This window comes from Oncorhynchus mykiss, chromosome 25 (assembly GCF_057628025.1).
Source record: "Oncorhynchus mykiss isolate SJ-2025 chromosome 25, ASM5762802v1, whole genome shotgun sequence".
Lineage (NCBI taxonomy): Eukaryota > Metazoa > Chordata > Actinopteri > Salmoniformes > Salmonidae > Oncorhynchus > Oncorhynchus mykiss.
Window position 1 is genome coordinate 18,749,340 of NC_143046.1, and position 18,109 is coordinate 18,767,448.

The window sequence follows — 18,109 nt, forward strand, 5'->3', positions numbered from 1 at the left end:
ACTAGGCAAGCCAGTTAAGAATAAATTCTTATTTTCAATGACGGCCTAGGAACAGTGGGTTAACTGCCTGTTCAGGGGCAGAACAACAGATTTGTACCTCGTCAGCTTGGGGGTTTGAACTTGCAACCTCCCAACTAGTCCAACACTCTAACCACTAGGCTACCCTGCCACCCAATGTGGGGGGTTGATGTTGGGGGTGTTTATGTGGAGGGGTTGATGTGAGGGGTTGATGTGGGGGGTTGATGAGGGGGTTGAGGTGGGGGGTTGATGTGTGTGGGGGCTGATGTGGAGAAGGTTGATGTGGGGATTGTTGTGGAGGGGCTTGATGTGGGGGTTGATGTGGAGAGGGTTGATGTGGGGGTTGCTGTGGGAGGGTTTATTTGGGGGGTTGATGTGTGGGTTGATGTGGGGGGGTTGATTTGGAGAGGTTGATGTGGGGGTGGATGTGGGGTGGTTGATTTGGGGAATTGATGTGGGGGCTGATGTTGGGGTGTTGATGGGGGGTTGATTTGGGGGATTTGATGTTGGAGGGGGGATTTGGGGGTTGATGTGGGCGTTGATGCGGGGGGATTATTTGGGGGGTTGATGTGGGGGCTGATGTAGATGGGTTGATAGGGGGTTGATGTAGGGGAGTGATGTGGGGGTTGATGTGGAGGGGTTGATGTGGGGGGGTTGATGTAGCAGGGTTGATATGGTGGTTGATGTGGGGGAGTTGATGTAGCAGGGTTGATATGGTGGTTGATGTGGGGGAGTTGATATGGTGGTTGATGTGGGGGAGTTGATGTAGCAGGGTTGATATGGTGGTTGATGTGGGGGAGTTGATGTAGCAGGGTTGATATGGTGGTTGATGTGGGGGAGTTGATGTAGCAGGGTTGATATGGTGGTTGATGTGGGGGAGTTGATGTAGCAGGGTTGATATGGTGGTTGATGTGGGGGAGTTGATGTAGCAGGGTTGATATGGTGGTTGATGTGGGGGAGTTGATGTAGCAGGGTTGATATGGTGGTTGATGTGGGGGAGTTGATGTAGCAGGGTTGATATGGTGGTTGATGTGGGGGAGTTGATGTAGCAGGGTTGATATGGTGGTTGATGTGGGGGAGTTGATGTTTTTTTTTAAAATGTATTTTACCTTTATTTAACTAGGCAAGCCAGTTAAGAATAAATTCTTATTTTCAATGACGGCCTAGGAACAGTGGGTTAACTGCCTGTTCAGGGGCAGAACAACAGATTTGTACCTCGTCAGCTTGGGGGTTTGAACTTGCAACCTCCCAACTAGTCCAACACTCTAACCACTAGGCTACCCTGCCACCCAATGTGGGGGGTTGATGTTGGGGGTGTTTATGTGGAGGGGTTGATGTGAGGGGTTGATGTGGGGGGTTGATGAGGGGGTTGAGGTGGGGGGTTGATGTGTGTGGGGGCTGATGTGGAGAAGGTTGATGTGGGGATTGTTGTGGAGGGGCTTGATGTGGGGGTTGATGTGGAGAGGGTTGATGTGGGGGTTGCTGTGGGAGGGTTTATTTGGGGGGTTGATGTGTGGGTTGATGTGGGGGGGTTGATTTGGAGAGGTTGATGTGGGGGTGGATGTGGGGTGGTTGATTTGGGGAATTGATGTGGGGGCTGATGTTGGGGTGTTGATGGGGGGTTGATTTGGGGGATTTGATGTTGGAGGGGGGATTTGGGGGTTGATGTGGGCGTTGATGCGGGGGGATTATTTGGGGGGTTGATGTGGGGGCTGATGTAGATGGGTTGATAGGGGGTTGATGTAGGGGAGTGATGTGGGGGTTGATGTGGAGGGGTTGATGTGGGGGGGTTGATGTAGCAGGGTTGATATGGTGGTTGATGTGGGGGAGTTGATGTAGCAGGGTTGATATGGTGGTTGATGTGGGGGAGTTGATATGGTGGTTGATGTGGGGGAGTTGATGTAGCAGGGTTGATATGGTGGTTGATGTGGGGGAGTTGATGTAGCAGGGTTGATATGGTGGTTGATGTGGGGGAGTTGATGTAGCAGGGTTGATATGGTGGTTGATGTGGGGGAGTTGATGTAGCAGGGTTGATATGGTGGTTGATGTGGGGGAGTTGATGTAGCAGGGTTGATATGGTGGTTGATGTGGGGGAGTTGATGTAGCAGGGTTGATATGGTGGTTGATGTGGGGGAGTTGATGTAGCAGGGTTGATATGGTGGTTGATGTGGGGGAGTTGATGTAGCAGGGTTGATATGGTGGTTGATGTGGGGGAGTTGATGTTTTTTTTTAAAATGTATTTTACCTTTATTTAACTAGGCAAGCCAGTTAAGAATAAATTCTTATTTTCAATGACGGCCTAGGAACAGTGGGTTAACTGCCTGTTCAGGGGCAGAACAACAGATTTGTACCTCGTCAGCTTGGGGGTTTGAACTTGCAACCTCCCAACTAGTCCAACACTCTAACCACTAGGCTACCCTGCCACCCAATGTGGGGGGTTGATGTTGGGGGTGTTTATGTGGAGGGGTTGATGTGAGGGGTTGATGTGGGGGGTTGATGAGGGGGTTGAGGTGGGGGGTTGATGTGTGTGGGGGCTGATGTGGAGAAGGTTGATGTGGGGATTGTTGTGGAGGGGCTTGATGTGGGGGTTGATGTGGAGAGGGTTGATGTGGGGGTTGCTGTGGGAGGGTTTATTTGGGGGGTTGATGTGTGGGTTGATGTGGGGGGGTTGATTTGGAGAGGTTGATGTGGGGGTGGATGTGGGGTGGTTGATTTGGGGAATTGATGTGGGGGCTGATGTTGGGGTGTTGATGGGGGGTTGATTTGGGGGATTTGATGTTGGAGGGGGGATTTGGGGGTTGATGTGGGCGTTGATGCGGGGGGATTATTTGGGGGGTTGATGTGGGGGCTGATGTAGATGGGTTGATAGGGGGTTGATGTAGGGGAGTGATGTGGGGGTTGATGTGGAGGGGTTGATGTGGGGGCGGTTTATGTAGGGGAGTTGATATGGGGGTTGATGTTTAGTGGTTGATGTGGGGGTTGATATGTGGAGCTTTGATGTCAATGTGGGGGTTGATGTCTGGGGTGATATGTGAGTTGATGTTGGGGTTTGATGTGGGTGTTGATGAGGGAAATGAATATGGGGCTTGATATGTGGAGCTTTGGTGTTGATGTGGGGGTTGACGTGGGGGTTTGATGTTGGGGGTTGTTTGGGGGTTTATGTGGGGGTCTTGCTGTGGAGATTGCATGGTTGTGTGCTCGATTCTTTTTTTTTTATACACCTGTCAGCAACGGGTGTGGCTGAAATAGCCGAATCCACTAATTTGAAGGTGTGTCTTGATGGGGGGGTTGAAGTGGGAGGTTTGATGTGGGATGGTTGATGCACGTGTTGATGTGGGTGTTGATGTAGGTGGGTGAATGTGGGGGTTGATGGTGATGCTCAAAACATGCACAAATTCACATAGGAAGATCAATTTTAAAAGTGCAAGGCCTGTCCAACATGCCATGCCTTCATTTGTCATCTTACAGGAATGATATACACATGAGGAGAACGCTGAAGTACCTATTCTACCTATCCATTGATGTAATTATATCCCCCAACTGATTCCCAGATCGTCCACTAGATGGCAAAAGGTGATCAAATGACATTTCTTACCACTAGAAACCAGTGGAGTGTGCTTTGGGTTGTGAGTCAATGTGCCAAAATGGCTGAACGAATTTTCAAGCCTGACATATTACATTTATTTTAGAGATCAGGGCTTTCAAGTGATGGAGTAAAAAAAAAAAAGCAAAAACAACAGACAGGTGAGGAAACTTCAAACTCCTTTTCCCATTTACTTTTCCAATTGTAAATGATGAGCTAGCTCAGTGGTGCATATGGAGGATGCATGCAAGGTAATGTAGATGGAGAAGGAAATGCATTGCTTTACAATGACCATCAGGGTGGACCCTTTCCAGCATACTAAATGTTTGCATTTTTGGTAACTTGAATATAACCATAGCGCATGATTTATGGCCTTTATGGGGGGCGGTGGTGGGGAAGATTCTTATGACATTGCCAGCAGTAACATTTGAGTTTGATTTCCAAAAATATGTCATATTCTTATATCATATGTTGTAGGTCGGAGATCTAGTTAGTCCTACTTGAACAAATGAACATTGTTGTTTTTGAAACCACAATGAATAAGTGGAGTTGTTCAAAGAAGAGACATTCCTGTAAGCTGGTCACCACAGGTTGGTCACCACAGGCTGGTCACCACAGACTGGTCATAACAGTTCTCAACACTATGAAGACTAGCTAGTACAGTAGCTATATTAAGGCGAGTAATTCTGCAACAGAGCCAATAGCCTGAGCCAAGACTAGCCAGGGGTACTAAACTCTTACCTAAACTCTCCGGAGCCTGCTGGTTTTCTGTTCTACCTGATCATTATTGATCATTATTGCACCTAAATCAGTTCCTGATGTGAAGGGAACAATTAAAAAAGGCAGTGGAACTGGCTTCGAGGTCCAGAGTTGAGTTTAAGGGGCCTAGGGCATACCTCACATTTTGGGACCTTTTATATTCCCCACAGTGCGTCATGGTTCTAAACCATTCCTAACAGAGAGGCACAATGTTACCCAGGATTAGCATTAATGAGGCTAGACATAGCAAAACAAGTTCCAGTCCAGGTCACCAGTGGACAGGTCATAATATGGTGTCGTCCAAAATGGCGCCCTATTCCCTATATAGTGCACTACTTTTGACAAGGGCCAATAAAGAATAGGGTACAGGGAATATGGTGCCATTTATGACATTGCCTAAGACATTTATTTGATCATAATAGCTCAAATGACGTGTGTGTGTGTGTGTGTGTGTGTGTGTGTGTGTGTGTGTGTGTGTGTGTGTGTGTGTGTGTGTGTGTGTGTGTGTGTGTGTGTGTGTGTGTGTGTGTGTGTGTGTGTGTGTGTGTGTGTGAAGGGGGGGGGGGGGCAAGCAGGAGATAAACTTTTCCCAGAGATTCAGCACCATGTGTGGTTAAATCCCCTCTAAAAGAGAGAGAGCAGTAAAGGTCATTCCATTTCAGTCAACCTGCTACCATTGGGGAGTATAGACTGGGGAATATGATCCATTGATTTGTTTTTTATGTCATTTCAAATCCCTTCAAATCCTAAATGAAAGCGTTGTGAATCAACATGTACACATCAACACTTGTACACAGCTCTTGAAATATAAAAACAGTACTGGTTTCGAGGGGTATAAGATGCTGATCCTTTCAGATAAGGATATTAGGCAGATTTTAAAAAATCAAATAAACAGAGCGTTCCTTTGTTTTCCAGGCAACGTGTTTGTGGTGAGCCTGGCTGTAGCAGACCTGGTGGTAGCCTTCTACCCCTACCCTCTGGTCCTCTCCTCCATCTTCAACAACGGCTGGAACCTGGGCTTCATTCACTGTCAGGTCAGCGGCTTCCTTATGGGACTCAGCGTCATCGGCTCCATCTTCAATATCACCGGCATCGCAATCAACCGCTACTGCTATATATGTCACAGTCTTAAATACCACAAGCTGTACAGTGACAAGAACTCCCTGTGTTATGTCCTGCTCATCTGGCTGTTGACTGTGGTGGCCCTGGTGCCCAACTTCTTTGTGGGCTCGCTGCAGTACGATCCCAGGGTGTATTCGTGTACGTTCGTCCAGTCGGCCAATTCAGCGTACACCATCGCCGTGGTCTTCTTCCACTTCATCCTGCCCATCATGATCGTCACCTACTGCTACCTGAGGATCTGGATCCTGGTCATCCAGGTGAGGCGGAGGGTGAAGCCCGAGTTCAGGCCGAGGCTCACGCCGCATGACGTGAGGAACTTTGTCACCATGTTTGTGGTGTTCGTCCTGTTTGCTGTGTGCTGGGCACCGCTGAACTTCATCGGACTGGCAGTGGCCGTCAACCCCGCCGCAGTAATACCCATGATTCCAGAGTGGCTGTTCGTGTTCAGTTACTTCATGGCCTACTTCAACAGCTGCCTTAATGCCATCGTCTATGGACTGCTCAACCAGAACTTCCGGAGGGAGTACAAACGGATAGTTGTCTCGCTTTGCACTGTGACGTTGTTGTTCCCTGACAGTTCCAACGACGCTGCGGAGAGAGTCAAGCCATCCCCTTTAATAACCAACAACAACCAAGTGAAAGTAGACTGCGTGTGAGAGGTCATGAAGGGAGCACTGTGAGCAAAGACATACTAAAAACACATCTCTACTGCTTCCAGACTGCAGGCTTATTAATGATGTATAATGTACTGAACTGAAGCCAATGACTCTAACAGCTTGTATGCAGTTTTTAAACAGATTCTACTCAGTCAAGGTGCATTACAGTAGCTGTATGTTCCCCTCTGTCTAATTGTTTACAATAATGAACTATAGATGTATGTATTTATTTTATATTGACAATGGATAGTATGGCATCATTTCACAGAATAGAGCTGAAAGGGTTTCTTACGTTATGCAATCTTTACCAGTCTACAGTACTTTATGTGTACCTGTATGAGAAATAACATAGTAAAGATTGTTACTTCTGACTATAACATCAAAGTTGTATTACATACCGTAGGTTGCTGATGTAAAGGAAATTCAGAAGCTTGAAAAGCAATATGTTTGTTGTGAAGTGTTTCATATGCACTGGGAAATGTGACACAAACGTGGTAACATGCACATTCCACAGATGGGCTCGGCTCTAGTCATGGCTATATGAAGAAAAACTCCAAATAAACCATTGCCATAAGACCAATCGTTTAAATAGTGTTAACACATTGTTTACAACAAAAGTGCTTGCTTGTTTAATTTTAGAATAGTGAAATGTGACTAGTATGTACTGAAATAAATAAGGAAGTAAATAATATGGGTTTCAAGAAGTCAGGGCCAGAGGGAATATAAACTGTTAAAACTGACAACAACTGTCAATCTCCTTACTGTAATTGTCATATACGTCTATCTGAGGTGATGTGCTGTAGATCTGTGTGTAAAAGAAATTTAAAGTCCAAATCATATATTTTATACTATATATACTTACATGTATAATAGCACTGTACAGTATGTTTCAGTCTACATCTATATACTGTGCTATATAAAACAGTATGTATTTAGTCGCAAAAACTGATGACAAAGAATCCTAAGATAAGGGGCAGCTTGAACATCATTGGCATATAAACACATTAAGACTGATATCCATAACTTCTGCAGTGCAGCAGAAATGTTTGATTCTTCACATACTGGACACATTCCCATACATACATGTTTTATATTGTGACGTTGTACATTTGGATAATATATGGCCAGAAGTTTCGAGAATGACACAAATATTAATTTCCACAAAGGTTTCTGCTTCAGTGTGTAGATATTTTTTTCAGATGTTACTATGGAATACTGAAGTATAATTACAAGCATTTCATAAGTGTCAAAGGGTTTTAATGACAATTACATGAAGTTGTGTCACGCCCTGACCTTAGAGAGCCTGATGGCAGCCCGTTCTTGCATAATCAATGCTTGGAGTTTGTCAGAATTTGTGGGTTTTGTTTGTCCACCCGCCTCTTGAGGATTGACCACAAGTTCTCAATGTGATTAAGGTCTGGGGAGTTTCCTGGCCATGGACCCAAAATATTGATGTTTTGTTCCCCGAGCCACTTAGTTATCACTTTTGCCTTATGGCAAGGTGCTCCATCATGCTGGAAAAGGCATTGTTCGTCACCAAACTGTTCCTGGATGGTTGGGAGAAGTTTCTCTCGGAGGATGTGTTGGTACCATTCTTTATTCATGGCTTCAGTTCTTAGGCAAAATTGTGAGTGAGTCCACTCCCTTGGCTGAGAAGCAACCCCACACATGAATGGTCTCAGGATGCATTACTGTTGGCATGACACAGGACTGATGGTAGCGCTCACCTTGTCTTCTCCGGACAAGCTTTTTTCCGGATGCCCCAAACAATCAGAAAGGGGATTCATCAGAGAAAATGACTTTACCCCAGTCCTCAGCAGAATATCAGTCTGTCCCTGATGTTTTTCCTGGAGAGAAGTGGTTTATTTGCTGCCCTTCTTGACACCAGTCCATCCTCCAAAAGTCTTCACCTCACTGTGCATGCAGATGCACTCACACCTGCCTGCTGCCATTCCTGAGCAAGCTCTGTACTGGTGGTGCCCCGATCCCGCAGCTGAATCAACTTTAGGAGACGGTCTTGGCGCTTGCTGGACTTTCTTGGGCAACCTGAAGCCTTCTTCACAACAATTGATACGCTCTCCTTGAAGTTCTTGATGATCCAATAAATGATTGATTTAGGTGCAATCTTACTGGCAGCAATATCCTTGCCTGTGATGCCCTTTTTGTGCAAATCAATGATGACGGCACGTGTTTCCTTGCAGGTAACCATGGATGACAGCGGAAGAACAATGATTCCAAGCACCACCCTCCTTTTGAAGCTTCCAGTCTGTTATTCGAACTCAATCAGCATGACAGAGTGATCTCCAGCCTTGTCCTCGTCAACACTCACACCTGTGTTAACGAGAGAATCACTGACATGATGTCAGCTGGTCCTTTTGTGGTGGGGCTGAAATGCAGTGGAAATGTTTTTGGGGAGGATTCATTTCATTTGCATAGCAAAGAGGGTCTTTGCAATTAATTGCAATTCATCTGATCACTCTTCATAACATTCTGGAGTATATGCAAATTGCCATCATACAAACTGAGGCAGCAGACTGTGAAAATTAATATTTGTGTCATTCTCAAAACTTTTGGCCACGACTGTACACAGCTTGTACAATTCCGTTGTGCTATATTTAAATACAATACATTGCAGTGGTTCTATAAATTGAACTGCTTTCATGCCCACAATTGGTTATTTCCGGATTTTCAGATGAAAAGGTGTTGTAGAGAACTGAGTAGGCTGCAGTAATTGTGTTTGTCTCTTCTAAAATGGCTTTACAAAGGATCATGGCTATTCGGATAACTAGCAGCCACCCCTCTCTATAACTAACTGCCTGTAGTGGGTGTGTTTTTTTAATTAACTTGAATAGGAGGATGAGCCGCCATATACAGTGAAACGTTCCTCCGTCACAGGCAACCCCAGGATGTCCGGTGGAGACCTGTATTGTGGAGCAGCCAGGCTGTTTTCTGTTTATTTTTTTTCTTGATAGAGTGATGATGAAATCAATCAAATCTTGAGTCATCTATACTGTACTGTAGGAAGGATTATTGTTCCACTAAGCAACTCTATCTTCCAGTACCGTCCTCATCCACATATTCTCTACGCTGCTGCATCTCCTATTGGTATAAACATAAAGCTATGAGAATGGACGCTTTGTAGAAATGAGCCAAACAAACTGACACTAACTCACTCTGGGACAAAATGGTCCATTGTTGTACTACATACACCCTGAACCATTGGATTGCAACCATGTTACCATGTAAGCCTGCTGCGTCCATGTCAGAACAGCACACAGCTGACGAGCTGTGAATGTTATCGATCACCATGGCAACACATGTAGAGAAACATCATTCCAAAATACCTACTCATGCATGGGCAATGTGCTCTCTAGGTTTGGCCATATGGGATTTCTCTGGTCAATTGGTGGGGTATTGTGTGTGTGTGTGTGTGTGTGTGTGTGTGTGTGTGTGTGTGTGTGTGTGTGTGTGTGTGTGTGTGTGTGTGTGTGTGCGTGCCTGTGCGTGTTTTGAGACAGGAACTTGCCACTTTCAACAACTTTCACTCTGAGCAGGAGCCATATCACAACACTCTGAGCAGGAGCCATATCACAACACTCAGAGCAGGAGCCATATCACAACACTCAGAGCAGGAGCCATATCACAACACTCAGAGCAGGAGCCATATCACAACACTCAGAGCAGGAGCCATATCACTACACTCAGAGCAGGAGCCATATCACAACACTCAGAGCAATGACTTTCCTTTATGAGTCCTGGAAAACGTTATCAGCCCAGTAATCAGGCTGACTAATATTTACATGTTCTTTTTGTCTAGCTAGGAAAACAGTGTCATGAGAGGTTCAGTTATCTTAGGTTACTAGCTACTAAAATTATGCCCATTGTTTTTCCAACCCTGAGACATAGATACCATCTGTCATTGGGAATGTGTAACAAACTTTGGTGGTATTCAATAACCCTTCTTGTATTATTTGTCTGTCAAATAAATTGGTGACATTTCCTGCTGAAATACTCTTTATTTGTCGAGCACACAAGGGGGCTTGTTTTACTTAGTTGGTTCATTCATCAAAGAATGCAAATGTTAACAGGCCTTCTTTGTACTGTCCCCCAGCCAACCCTTAACTTTGGCATTGTCTGTTTTACAAAATGTTATTACATTTGGGTTTTACAAAATGTTATTCAAGTTGGAAAACAAACATGATTACAAATTCCCTGTGTGCTTTAGTCAGGCTTAACATTTCTATAATAAATGATCACTTAGAACAAAATTGCCTAAAGGGGAATGTGCATTCAATTGTTCTAAGAAACATATATTATATTAGCACATAATTCATATTTTGATTATAACCTACACTTAAGTTACTAAAAGTATGTTATGCACATGCCTTATGTAGACTGGCCTTATGTAGACTGGCCCTATGTAGACTGGCCCTATGTAGACTGGCCCTATGTAGACTGGTCTTATGTAGACTGACCTTATGTAGACTGGCCCTATGTAGACTGGCCGTATGTATTCTGGCCATATATAGACTGGCCCTATATAGACTAACCCTATGTAGAATTGCAGTATGTAGATTGGCCTTAATTAAACTGGCCCTATGTAGACTGGCCTAATGTAAACTGGCCTTACATAGACTGGCCCTATGTAGACTGGCCTTATAGACTGGCCCTATGTAGACTGGCCTTATGTAGACTGGCCCTATGTAGACTGGCATTAATAAGACTGACCTTATGTACAGTAGATTGGCCCTATGTAGGTCTAGCCTATGTAGACAGGCCCTATGTAGACTGGCCTCATGTAGTCTGGCCCTATGTAGACTGGCCATATGTAGACTGGTCCTATGTACAGTAGTTGGCCCTATGTAGACTGTACTTATAGACTGGCCTTATGTATACTGGGCCTATGTAGACTAGCCCTATGTTGACTGGCCTTATGTAGACTTGGCACTATGTAGACTGGCCCTATGTAGACTGGCGTTAATAAGACTGACCTTATGTACAGTAGATTGGCCCTATGTAGGCCTACCCTATGTATACTTGCCCTATGTAGACTGGCCATATGTAGACTGGCCCTATGTAGACTAGCCCTATGTTGACTGGCCTTATGTAGACTTGGCACTATGTAGACTGGCCCTATGTAGACTGGCGTTAATAAGACTGACCTTATGTACAGTAGATTGGCCCTATGTAGGCTTACCCTATGTCGACTTGCCCTATGTAGACTGGCCATATGTAGACTGGCCCTATGTAGACTAGCCCTATGTTGACTGGCCTTATGTAGACTTGGCACTATGTAGACTGGCCCTATGTAGACTGGCGTTAATAAGACTGACCTTATGTACAGTAGATTGGCCCTATGTAGGCCTACCCTATGTAGACTTGCCCTATGTAGACTGGCCATATGTTGACTGGCCCTATGTAGACTAGCCCTATGTAGACTGGCCATATGTTGACTGGCCCTATGTATGGGTTTTTTAGATAGGGGGGAAGGTATTGTGAGCAAAAGTGTTACTTTTATCACAATTTGTACAATTGTATAAAACAACATCCATACCTCACAATTTTACAACAATGCATCCAATCTTTTCCCCAAATTCTACTTTTTTTATTATTATGATTTATTTATTTAAATTTTTCCCCTTTTTCTCCCCAATTTCGTGGTATCGTATTGTTTTAGTAGCTACTATCTTGTCTCATCGCTACAACTCCCGTACGGGCTCAGGGAGAAGGTCATGCGTCCTCCGATACACAACGCAACTAAGCTGCACTGCTTCTTAACACAGCGCGCATCCAACCCGGAAGCCAGCCGCACCAATGTGGAAACACCATGCACCTGGTAACCTTGGTTAGTGCACACTGCGCCCGGCCCGCCACAGGAGTCGCTGGTGCGCGATGAGACAAGGACATCCCTACCGGCCAAGCCCTAACCGGACGACTGTAGGCCAATTGTGCGTCGCCCCACGGACCTCCCGGTTGCGGCCGGTTACGACAGAGCCTGGGCGCGAACCCAGAGTCTCTGATGGCACAGCACACCTTAACCACTGCGCCACCCGGGAGGCCCCCCCAAATTCTACTTTAAGCTTCATGTTGAGCGTGTGGATCCATCTCAATTCCAACCCCTCTTAGAGGCATTAGTGTTCAGCAGAGGCCTGTTTGCCCTTAGAGTGGAGTTGCTCTGTGGCCTCGGGGAGACTGGAAATAACTGAGGTGTTGGAGCCATTATGTCCCCAGGGGCTGATATTAAACATTACCTGTGCTTGCTGTGCCTGCCTTCACGGCATCGCTTGGCGTTGTGGAGCCGTTTGGAACATCATGGTCATGAGTATACAGGCACAAGCTCTATTAGGACATCTTTATAACTTTATGTTACAGCTCTGGTAGATACAGTACATAGATTGTGTCCCAATTGGCACCCTATTCCCTTTATAGGTCACTCCTTTTAACAAGGAACCATAGGGCTCTGGTCAAAAGTAGTGCACTATCTAGGGGATAGAGTGTCATTTGGGACATAACATGAAACTGGAAGAGTATGAACAAATGGGACTATGGGTAAAGGTTGAGCCTAGCCTACTCTATCTGATTACTACCACGAACACACATTGTTGGCAGCCTGTACTGTTCTTTGCTGAGTCATTCAGTACACTACACTACACCCTGTACTGTTCTTTGCTGAGTCAGTCAGTACACTACACTACACCCTGTACTGTTCTTTGCTGAGTCAGTCAGTACACTACACTACACCCTGTACTGTTCTTTGCTGAGTCAGTCAGTACACTACACTACACCTTGTACTGTTCTTTGCTGAGTCAGTCAGTACACTACACCCTGTACTGTCCTTTGCTGAGTCAGTCAGTCAGTACACTACACTACACCCTGTACTGTTCTTTGCTGAGTCAGTCAGCACACTACACCCTGTACTGTCCTTTGCTGAGGCAGTCAGTCAGTACACTACACTACACCCTGTACTGTCCTTTGCTGAGACAGTCAGTCAGTTGTTTTGTCGTACAGCATTGATATAAATGTGATCTCCAATCCTGGACATTGCGTTATTTACAATCAGCCGCAGTCATTGTTCTTTTAACAGAGGCGGTACTCTATGTTTAGTCTGTGGAGTGCTTGCATGGAAGGTTAATTGGGAGGTGTAGGATGGAATGTTACATAATCTATATGATATGGACCACAAACAGTAGGCCTTCATTCCCTCTCTATGATAATATCAAACACTCTTCAATTCAAATGGCTTTCTTGATTGAAATGGAAACGAAATGTAATGCGTATGAAACTATGAAGTATGAACATAAGGTCCCCCGGCCCAAGGACAAATATAATTGTATACAGTATACTGTGTATGGTGGTATTTACAGATTTATTTAACATTTATAATTGGGATGTGACTTTACCATAACTGGAACTAGTACCATAGTTACAAAAAACAGCATCAACAATGGTGTAACAGCGGCATACTGCAAGCTCTGTCAGGTTGGATGAGGAACGTTACTGCACAGCTATTTTCATGTCCCTCCAGAGATGGTCAAGTCCGGCTCCACAGCTATTTTCAGGTGTCTCCAGAGATGTTAGATCGGGTTCAAGTCCGGGCTCTGGCTGGGCCACTCAAGGATATTCAGAGACTTGTCCCGAAGCCACTCTTGGGCTGTCTTGGCTGTGTGATTAGGGCCGTTGTTGTGTTGGAAGGTGAACCTTCATCCCAGTCGGAGGTCCTAAGCGCTCTGGAGCAGGTTTTCATTGAGGATCTCTCTGTACTTTGCTTCATTCATCTGTACCTTGATCCCGGCTAGTTTCCCGGTCCCTGCTGCTGAAAAACATCCACACAGCATGACAATGCCATCACCATGCTTCACCATAGGGATGGTGCCAGGTTTCCTCGAGGAGTTTTCCTAAAGGCACCTAAAGGACTCGCAGACCATGAAAAACAAGATTATCTGGTCTGATGAAACCAAGATTGAACTCTGAAACCTGAATGCCTGAATTCCAAGCGTCACGTCTGGAGGAAACCTGGCACCATTCCTACGGTGAAGCATGGTGGTGGCAGCATCATGCTGTGGGGATGTTTTTCAAGCGGCAGAGACTGGGAGACCAGTGAGGATCAAGGGAAAGATGAATGGCGCAAAGTACAGAGAGATACTTGATGAAATCCTGCTCCAGAGCGCCCAGGACCTCAGACATGGGGGGAAGGTTCACCTTCCATAAGGACAATGACCCTAATCACACAGCCAAGACAACGCAGGAGAGGTTTCGGGGCAAGTCTCTTAATGTCCTTGAGTCATCCAGCCAGAGCCTGGACATGAACTCAATCTAGCATCTCTGGAGAGACCTGAAAATAGCTGTGGAGCAACGCTCCCCATCCAACCTGACAGAGCTTGAGAGGATCTGCAGAGAAGAATAGGAGAAACTCCCGAAATACAGGTGTGCCAAGCTTGTAGTGTCATACCCAAGAAGAATCGAGGCTGTAATTGCTGCCAAAGGTGCTTTAACTAAGTACTGAGTAAAGGGTCTGAATACTTATGTAATTGTGATATTTAATTTTTATTTGTAATACATTTGCAAACATTTCTAAAAACCTGTTTTTGCTTTGTCATTATGGTGTATTGTGTGTAGATTTATGAGGGGAAAAAAACGATTTAATCCATTTTAGAATAAGGCTGTAATGTAACAAAATGTGGAAAAAGTGAAGGGGTCTGAATACTTTTCCAATGCACTGTACATGTAATACTTTCCCATGCTTTACATTCGACCGTGGTCTGCTCCCCATCATACTCTTTTCAGCCTTCCTCTTTAACCCTCATCTCTTTCACTTCTCAAGTAATATAAAGCTGTTATCTTCCTCCACTACGCTGGACTGGTCTTTCGTTCAGAACTGGTGCGCAGCTACATTAGCTCTAATTCCGTCCGCACTCTCCAGCAACTAGGTCATGCTCCGCCTACACCTCATATGATAGGCCCAATCTATTTGCCATCCTCTCAGCAATGGCCCCTTTACCATAGCTATCAATAGTTACATTAGTTGGCGAGGTTCCAATGACACTCATGCGTGTGGCGGTCATTCATTATTACACCTGGTTTTGGGTCAGGCACTCCTTGTCATGTGTCCCTATTGCTTCCTTACATGCTTACATGGGTTTGAAGCAGCAAATGTCTCATATTTTACTAATCGCATTACTGCATGAGTGGTTGGGCTCTACTTACAAGCATGTGTAACATTTCATCTCAACACATCAGTGTAACAATGTGAGGCACTCTGCAGGCCAGCATTGGGCCGGGACATGGACAGGTGCCCACATCTTCCCGCATTTCGGCATACACTGTTTGGTTCAGCGCTCACTTAGTGTTCCAGGTCAATCCTGCACTCAGCGCACCTTGCATTAATAAACATTCCATAGAATACTTTTCATTACAGAATAACTGCACCTATGTTCTATTCTTCGCATGCATCTCTTTTACATCTAGTTATCTTGTCTTCAATCTTTAGATCCAACCATTGCCCCCTTCTCCCTGGTGAGTAACTTAGTTTTTATTTTTGCGGGGGGGGGGGGGGGGGGGGTTCGATGCCTTGCGAAAGTATTCGGCCCCCTTGAACTTTGCGACCTTTTGCCACATTTCAGGCTTCAAACATAAAGATATAAAACTGTATTTTTTTGTGAAGAATCAACAACAAGTGGGACACAATCATGAAGTGGAACAACATTTATTTGATATTTCAAACTTTTTTAACAAATCAAAAACTGAAAAATTGGGCGTGCAAAATTATTCAGCCCCCTTAAGTTAATACTTTGTAGCGCCACCTTTTGCTGCGATTACAGCTGTAAGTCGCTTGGGGTATGTCTCTATCAGTTTTGCACATCGAGAGACTGACATTTTTTCCCATTCCTCCTTGCAAAACAGCTCGAGCTCAGTGAGGTTGGATGGAGAGCATTTGTGAACAGCAGTTTTCAGTTCTTTCCACAGATTCTCGATTGGATTCAGGTCTGGACTTTGACTTGGCCATTCTAACACCTGGATATGTTTAGTTTTGAACCATTCCATTGTAGATTTTGCTTTATGTTTTGGATCATTGTCTTGTTGGAAGACAAATCTCCGTCCCAGTCTCAGGTCTTTTGCAGACTCCATCAGGTTTTCTTCCAGAATGGTCCTGTATTTGGCTCCATCGATCTTCCCATCAATTTTAACCATCTTCCCTGTCCCTGCTGAAGAAAAGCAGGCCCAAACCATGACGCTGCCACCACCATGTTTGACAGTGGGGATGGTGTGTTCAGCTGTGTTGCTTTTACGCCAAACATAACGTTTTGCATTGTTGCCAAAAAGTTCAATTTTGGTTTCATCTGACCAGAGCACCTTCTTCCACATGTTTGGTGTGTCTCCCAGGTGGCTTGTGGCAAACTTTAAACAACACTTTTTATGGATATCTTTAAGAAATGGCTTTCTTCTTGCCACTCTTCCATAAAGGCCAGATTTGTGCAATATACGACTGATTGTTGTCCTATGGACAGAGTCTCCCACCTCAGCTGTAGATCTCTGCAGTTCATCCAGAGTGATCATGAGCCTCTTGGCTGCATCTCTGATCAGTCTTCTCCTTGTATGAGCTGAAAGTTTAGAGGGACGGCCAGATCTTGGTAGATTTGCAGTGGTCTGATACTCCTTCCATTTCAATATTATCGCTTGCACAGTGCTCCTTAGGATGTTTAAAGCTTGGGAAATCTTTTTGTATCCAAATCCGGCTTTAAACTTCTTCACAACAGTATCTCGGACCTGCCTGGTGTGTTCCTTGTTCTTCATGATGCTCTCTGCGCTTTTAACGGACCTCTGAGACTATCACAGTGCAGGTGCATTTATACGGAGACTTGATTACACACAGGTGGATTGTATTTATCATCATTAGTCATTTAGGTCAACATTGGATCATTCAGAGATCCTCACTGAACTTCTGGAGAGAGTTTGCTGCACTGAAAGTAAAGGGGCTGAATAATTTTGCACGCCCAATTTTTCAGTTTTTGATTTGTAAAAAAAGTTTGAAATATCCAATAAATGTCGTTCCACTTCATGATTGTGTCCCACTTGTTGTTGATTCTTCACAAAAAAATACAGTTTTATATCTTTATGTTTGAAGCCTGAAATGTGGCAAAAGGTCGCAAAGTTCAAGGGGGCCGAATACTTTCGCAAGGCACTGTAGATGACACGGAGCCAGTGGGTTTGGCGACGAATATGAAGCAAGGGCCAGCCAACGAGAGCATACAGGTCGCAATGGTGGGTGGTATATGAGGCTTTGGTGACAAAACAGATGGCACCGTGATAGACTACGTCTAATATGCTGAGTAAAGTGTTGGAGGCAATTTTGTAGATGACATCGCCGAAATCAAGGATTGGTAGGATAGTCAGTTTTACGAGGATATGTTTAGCAGTATGAGTGAAGGAGGCTTTGTTGCAAAATATAAAGCCGATTCTAGATTTAATTTTGGATTGGAGATGCTTAATGTGAATCTGGAAGAAGAGTTTACAGTCTAACCAGACACCTAGGTATTTGTAGTTGTCCACATATTCTAAGTCAGAACCATCCAGAGTAGTGATGCTAGTCGGGTGGGCGGGTGCAGGCATCGATCGGTTGAAGAGCATGCATTTAGTTTTACTAGCATTTAAGAGCAGTTGGAGGCCACGGAAGGAGTGTTGTATGTATTGAAGCTCATTTGGAGGTTTGTTAACACAGTGTCCAAAGAAGGGCCAGATGTAACAGAATGGTGTCGTCTGCATAGAGGTGGATCAGAGAATCACCTGCAGCAAGAGCGCCGTCATTGTTATTTATAGAGAAAAGAGACAGCCCGAGAATTGAACCCTGTGTATGTAGTGAGGACCAGCCGACTAGAGCATACAGGTCGCAGTGGTGGGTGGTATAAGGTGCTTTAGTAACAAAACGGATGGCACTGTGATAAACTGCATCCAGTTTGCTGAGTAGAGTATTGGA

The 18,109-nt window shown here is 44.9% G+C and overlaps 1 protein-coding gene across 1 annotated transcript in view; it reads left to right on the forward strand.

The window, feature by feature from the left end:
• The window catches only part of mtnr1ab (melatonin receptor 1A b), a 33,461-nt gene extending 26,583 nt beyond the window's left edge, over positions 1–6,878 (forward strand). The window contains exon 2 of the mRNA XM_021583503.3: positions 5,276–6,878. Within this exon, the coding sequence (XP_021439178.1) occupies positions 5,276–6,138 (863 nt within the window). The 3' untranslated portion in view covers positions 6,139–6,878. The remainder of the gene's footprint in view (positions 1–5,275) is intronic.
• Positions 6,879–18,109: the final 11,231 nt, after the last annotated feature.